The 6,517-nt window shown below is 47.6% G+C and overlaps 1 protein-coding gene across 1 annotated transcript in view; it reads right to left on the bottom strand.

Annotated features, from left to right (window-relative positions):
• Window positions 1-6,517, bottom strand: part of LOC106817361 (MAP kinase-activating death domain protein-like) — a gene marked incomplete at its 3' end in the record, with an annotated part of 29,032 nt that overhangs the window by 9,832 nt on the left and 12,683 nt on the right. Inside the window, exons 5-6 of the mRNA XM_014822020.1 lie at window positions 6,242-6,383; window positions 5,360-5,518 (exon numbers count right to left, since the gene is read on the bottom strand). Coding sequence (XP_014677506.1) covers window positions 5,360-5,518; window positions 6,242-6,383 — 301 coding nt within the window. The remainder of the gene's footprint in view (window positions 1-5,359; window positions 5,519-6,241; window positions 6,384-6,517) is intronic.

Here is a 6,517-nt window from a genome sequence, read left to right on the forward strand (position 1 = left end):
GCACACGCGCACGCACACACGCACGCACGCCCGCACGCACACACACACGCGCACGCACACGCGCACGCACACACGCACGCACGCCCGCACGCACACACACACGCGAACGCCCGCCCGCACGCACACTCGCCCGCCCGCACGCACATACGAACGCCCGCCCACAGGCATACAAACAGTGAAGCGCTAGTGTGGTATTTACGGAATTGTTCTGACCGTATCTCTGCGTACGGTACGGGGGGGGGTCGATGCCACGCACTGCACTGCGGCCGTATATTACATGATTTACCAGCCAGGCTACACACGCTGGCAATATATACATATTATCTTGATATTATACCACGAATCGCGCAATGACGCGGCATATAAATTATTTTACATCCGCGGAAATTCCAGCAGTTAAAGCAAGGCATAAACAACACGGTGCAAGCGGTCATAAAGTTACCTGTCTAGAAAGCTGACGCCACGACGTGTGTGAGAGCAAACTGCCGCAAGTTAGTTCGCAATAGCTGGCTACGGGTGATCAAATAGAGCTGGTAATATGTGAGCAAAGGAAGCTAGTTACAGGTGAGAAGAAGAAGCTAGTCACAAGTGAGAAGAGGAAGCTAGTTACAGGTGAGAAGAGGAAGCTAGTTACAGGTGAGAAAAAGAAGCTAGAGAAGAGGAAGCTAGTCACAGCTAGAGAAGAGGAAGCTAGTTACAGGTGAGAAAAAGAAGCTAGAGAAGAGGAAGCTAGTCACAGCTAGAGAAGAGGAAGCTAGTTACAGGTGAGAAGAGGAAGCTAGTCACAGGTGAGAAGAGGAAGCTAGTTACAGGTGAGAAGAAGAAGCTAGTCACAGGTGAGAAGAGGAAGCTAGTTACAGGTGAGAAGAGGAAGCTAGTTGCAGGTGAGAAGAGGAAGCTAGTTACAGGTGAGAAGAGGAAGCTAGTTACAGGTGAGAAGAGAAAGCTAGTCACAGGTGAGAAGAGAAAGTTAGTTACATGTGAGAAAAGGAATCTATCTGTCTCTCTCTCTCTCTCCCTCCNCCCTGCTGCGCTCACGCCCCCTCAACCACCCACATGCTGCCCTGCTGCGCTCACGCCCCCTCAACCACCCGCTGCTGCCCTGCTGCACCCACGCCCCCTCAACCACGCTGCTGCCGCTGCGTCGCACGCATATTCACCGGTTATTTATCGAGAATATTCGACTTAGAACAAAAAATGCTGAATGCGCAGCAGAGGCGGCCGTCATATCACACGTTCATACATTCCACCCGCAGAGCTCCCAGCCAGGCCAGAATGCCTGCAAATACCGCTGCATTCCAAGAACCTCTAATGAGCACTCAACTCTCGTTAAAATGCTGAAATCAGTCATGAGTCGAGAAGAGATGCTTTCAATTCAATCTCCGACACGGATTTCAAACAAGTCGCCTAAAACAGATCGTTTGCTTTTAAAATTAATAAGTAGTGAATCGCCAAATGTGCCGTTCTAATTACTAATCATTACACGCTAATCACTGTGTTTGCTGTTAATTACATAGAACAAGAAAGGCAATGACATCCCTTCTGACGAAACAGTCTATCTAATGGACTGGCAAGCGAGTGCAGCTTTTCAACCTATACATCACGATCAATGCATGTTTCTGCCCTTACGTAGTAAAGGCATAGGGAAGATTTGCACTTTTCAGTATATGCAGTAGGGAGAAGGGAACCCTTTCCAGTGTGCCGGGTAAAAAATATGCCGGTTCCCAATACCCAGTAAAACTAAAATCGCAATTCCCAGTTTCCATATTATCCATAAATTCCCATGCTCAAATTTCTGGTATTTTCTGCTTTTTGGATAACCAACATGGACGGACCCCCCCCCCGTCCCGAAAGTAAATGGTGCCCTCTCTCTCTGCAAACCGCGTGACTACGCACAACGATTCATTTTGCTCACTACGAATGCTGGATGGAAACTGTGGACAAGCCAGACAAGTTTCAGACGTTAAGTGATAGCATTACTGAACTTTTCCACGCGTAACGACAGTGCAAATTACGCGAGTACGCTTCAGTGAAACAAATGCGGCTAAAATCCACACGACGAGTAGGAAAATCGTGAAAATGAGAGATACCTAAATAATAATAGTAATAATAATAATAATAATGATAATACTAATAGGTGTGCGCTGCCTAATCGCTTATACACGCGGCGTGTGACAACACGGTCTGTATTTGCATGGTTGTGGTGAGAGCAAGGCAGGAAATAATATCTGTAAACGATAGGAGGAGGAAATTAAGTAATTACTCGGCAACGGCAAATATGAATTCAAGCGCCATGCATACGGGTAGAGAGAATGAAAGGAGAGATAGAGAGCCGGAGTGAGAGTGGGATGGAGGGAGGAGAGGAAGCGAATGTGCGGTGGGGGGAGGGGGGGGATTAATGCAGCGAGGATCACAGGCGAATATCATCATCATCACTCCATCGTGGCAGCTGCCCCCATAATGAATGTACGACGAGTCAGCCAATCGATATACCACGCTCTCTCCAGCTCATCGATATTGACCAGTGCTACTTACAACGCCTGCTAGTTGCGCATGCGCCTGCCTGATAGCCCCCCCCCTGCCTCGGCTAAGGAGCTACATATGTGTAAACATAGCTGCATATATTGCTCCTTGCATCCATCCACCTCCACACGTATCGACTATATACGGATCGAACACATATAGGGATTCCAGTGGAACATATAAACGCTGTAGCGTGCGATAAACTTATAGCGTGCGATGTAGCACGCTGAAGTATTGCGGCCCAAATTGCCACGAAATTCTTCACTGAAGGTTGGGAGCGTGACTGATTATCACTAACCGTGGTTAGTGAACATATAGCAATAGTAAACAGCGACCATTATCATATATCAGGAGCTAATAAGGAGGTTATATATCAGGAGGTTATATAGGGCTACTTGTCATTATTAGCTCCTGCATATATCAGTATATATACATACATACGGACTAACATTTATATCAGCTAGCATAGTAAACGTACTGAAGAATTTCCCCTATAATTTATAAACGTAGCGTCAGCTAATTTCGAAATGTTGCGGCGCCGTGTTGCCAGCGTATAATAATAAATAATAGAATAAATAATCATAAATAGTTATGATCGTCCACCCCATCATGCCACAACTGTCACGTGCTTGTTGCGCGACATTTCACTCCAACTGTTGTGACAATTCACTCTTACTACATTCACAGTTATTCATGAGGCCTAAAAAAGACGTTTGTTTCCGCTATCGAGCTGAAAAAAATTGTACACGGTAGTTTTTCGTTAGTTTATATATACTACCTAGTATATACTATGCTTAGCAGCATATGAAAGACTTGAAACGTCTGCGGTGTCCCCGCGCCTTTCAACACACGGCAGCCAGACGCGCGACTTTACTTTACCCTAGTCGCTCATCCCACGATCCCCACAATACACTCGCACCTCAATAATTCACTGCATCTCAGCTCTAATTAGATGACACAAAGCGGCACGGGCGACGGAGATGGCCCGAGGGCAATAGCACTCAGATATCTCCCGGACTTATTCCCCATGTCCCCAGAGCAACAGCCGTTATATAGCATGCGCTCAAACGAAACATCGTGACCCGTAGGGGGCGAGGGTTGGCGGCTAAGCGCCACTGCCGACAACGTGACGAACGCCATGTTGTTTCGGTGTAGACTGCAGCGACCCTCACTATCTCCCCTACGAGTTTATTACACGCTAGATGGGTTATCTAACAGCGGATATCACTGCATCGCCTCCAACAGCGAGCCAAAGCAATGATTGTCAACCCGGTAATGAGCAGGAATGGGAGCGGAGTAGATGCCGGGAACAAAATTAGTCTTAACATTAGTCTTAACATTATCAATTTCTCCTAGACCGTCGACATCACTTTGTTTCGTATTGTTATGAGGAAATCTGCTACGATTTTTCATTCTCGTAACTTGGCAGCGTTTCTGTCAACGGTCTAAGAAAAAAAGTTAGTGTTAAGACTAATGTTAAGACCAATTTTGTTTCTGACAACGGGCCCCAGAAACATATTTCGAGCAGGAAACACGTTGTGTAAGAGTGAGATCGATGCATCTGCACAAGTGGACAAAAGTCTCCCTTCAAAGCTATCACAAAAAACACTTAACTTCAAACCCGTAATTGTTAGCTGCGCTGATAAACTTCCTGAATATATATCTTGTAAATATCTTATCAATCCTCTCGTTAAGCATCACTGAATTATAATTACAAGCAAGCAATTAGAGATAGGAGCACTGCATTCATTTTCTCGCCTCTATCAAGCCTAGACGATCAAGCCCGCGCATTGAAATCTCCAAATGGAACACTAAATAATGGCTTTGGAGGTCCTAAGATAACCTAACCTTACTTGATCTCTCCTATGTTCAACATTTCACTATTCCTACAAGGACTAGTGCTCATTTCCCTTATCCCAATATAGCAGGCGTGTGCCCACCCCACCCATTCTCCAACACACGAGCGAGAACCACTCACGGTCACAGAATAAAATCAATAACCCTTTCAATGCAATCTTTTCGGAACAATCGCACCTTTTCTCGATTTACGAGCAGAGAGCCCGAGCGAGAGCGCTAAAATCTAATAGGTTAGTAACTCAGTCAAGTCAAGTAAATTAGTAACTCGGTCACGTCACAAGTCTTTCTGTCCCCAGACTAAGCATGAACAGTGCAAAGACTGCGAGAAACGGAGTGGTGATGATGAAGATGGCATCGCATCGGAAGCTCTGGACCACATGTGTCCGTCGCGCAGGTCTAATGAAAGGCATTCACATTTGCAGTTTCGCAGATGCCGCAAAGTTCACTCGGGCGGACAGGGTGCATAGTACGAAGCGCACAGGCAGGTCGATGACGTTAGGGGAAGGCAGGGCATTTGCAATCCTAGGGGAATGTACACAGAAACAGAGTGCAGGGGCGTGTACAGGATTTGTACCGGGTGGGGGTCTAACAGTAAGCCGAATTTGCGAGCACGCGAACGGGGGGTCTGGGGAATTTTTGAAATTAGACCTCCTTAGATGCGTTTTCTGCGCGAGCAGGGGGGGGGGGTCAGGACCCCCTGGACCCCCCCCCCGTACACGCCCCTGGAGTGTGAGGAGGAGGGAGGGAGCAGCTGGGGAGGACGAGGCGAGGTAAAAAAAAGTGCGAGGGGGAGGGCAACGGGGAGCAGAGAATAAGGGTAAGGGCAAGGTAGAGAACAAGGGGGAGGAGAAAGAGGAATGAGAGTAGAATGGGGTGACAGAAAAGGGAGAGACACACACTTGCACCCCCCCTCCCCCCGCGCACAATGACAACACGCGGAAGCCCCTGTGTCGCCGTGGCGACGCTGACGACGACTTACCTTGTGCTCCAGTATGATGCAGGTGAGGACCTTGAGGCAGGTGTCGACTCCCAGCAGCTCGAGCGGCAGGTGCAGGGGGAAGTCGATGAGGGAAAGCCGCGTCCGGTCCGGCAGCGCAAACGTCAGCGGCGCCTGAATGTCGTTCGGAAGCACGTCGACCTGCAACGTCAGCAGAGGGCGCCACCGATGGCACGCGTGAACGATCGCTCGTACGGAATTGTCGCAGCACTAGACTGGGAAGCTCGCAACATTATAGGAAATGTGAGCACAACTCTACAGAGGGGAGTACATCCATGTTGTTGTTGTTGTTGTTGTTGTTGTTGACACAAGCGACAGTGATGATGGTGACAGGTTTAAGGAATGTCACACGATTCTAGTTTTCAGCCCTGCTTTCATTTAAAAATTAACCAGTTAAAGTAGGCTGCTACATCGTAACAGATATGTATGTGCAGACAGACATATAGCTCGTTCAACAAAATAGATTTGACACTACAATTTCACATGCACACTCATACATGTCATACATACACATAGATAATATATTTAGTATTAGTGACAAATAACTAAAGACTGGATGTTTACTAATTTGAATTACGTATAGCGGGCGGCACAGCTCGTTCTCTGCCTAGCATGATTGTGTTGATTGTTGAGATGCCGAAGCAAGTCACATTTATTCCGGCCAATACACTCGCAAACCATACAGATGAAAAGAGCTTAATTATAATTATCAAGCGGCATAACTTAACGACGGAAGTTGGACCACGACTAAATAATTCGATCGCCACCAGAAGCGCTCCTGCAAACCTCGCGACTACAACCCTCGGAACGCGCGTCTCGGAGTACGAGCGAGCGATCGGTCACACTCAATCTGTTGGTACTCACGTCGACTCTGGTCTTGCCTGGCACGGGGACGGGTGTGCTCAGTAGTCGCAGCATCCACGTCTCAATGTCGCGAATGAAGGTCTTCACGTAGTGTGGCGTCGCCTCGGGCATCTGTCCAGCAAGCACGCTCCACACTGGGTCTCTGCGCAACAAGACAGATCATTGATAGAAGACACCCACATGGCTACTAGCCGCAGAGGTCAAAATTAGATTTTTATTATGGTATCCATTCGGGATACCAGGTATGACCACTATCCCGATTTTGACAATTTTTGT

Source organism: Priapulus caudatus, unplaced genomic scaffold (assembly GCF_000485595.1).
Source record: "Priapulus caudatus unplaced genomic scaffold, Priapulus_caudatus-5.0.1 Scaffold1698, whole genome shotgun sequence".
NCBI lineage: Eukaryota > Metazoa > Priapulida > Priapulimorpha > Priapulimorphida > Priapulidae > Priapulus > Priapulus caudatus.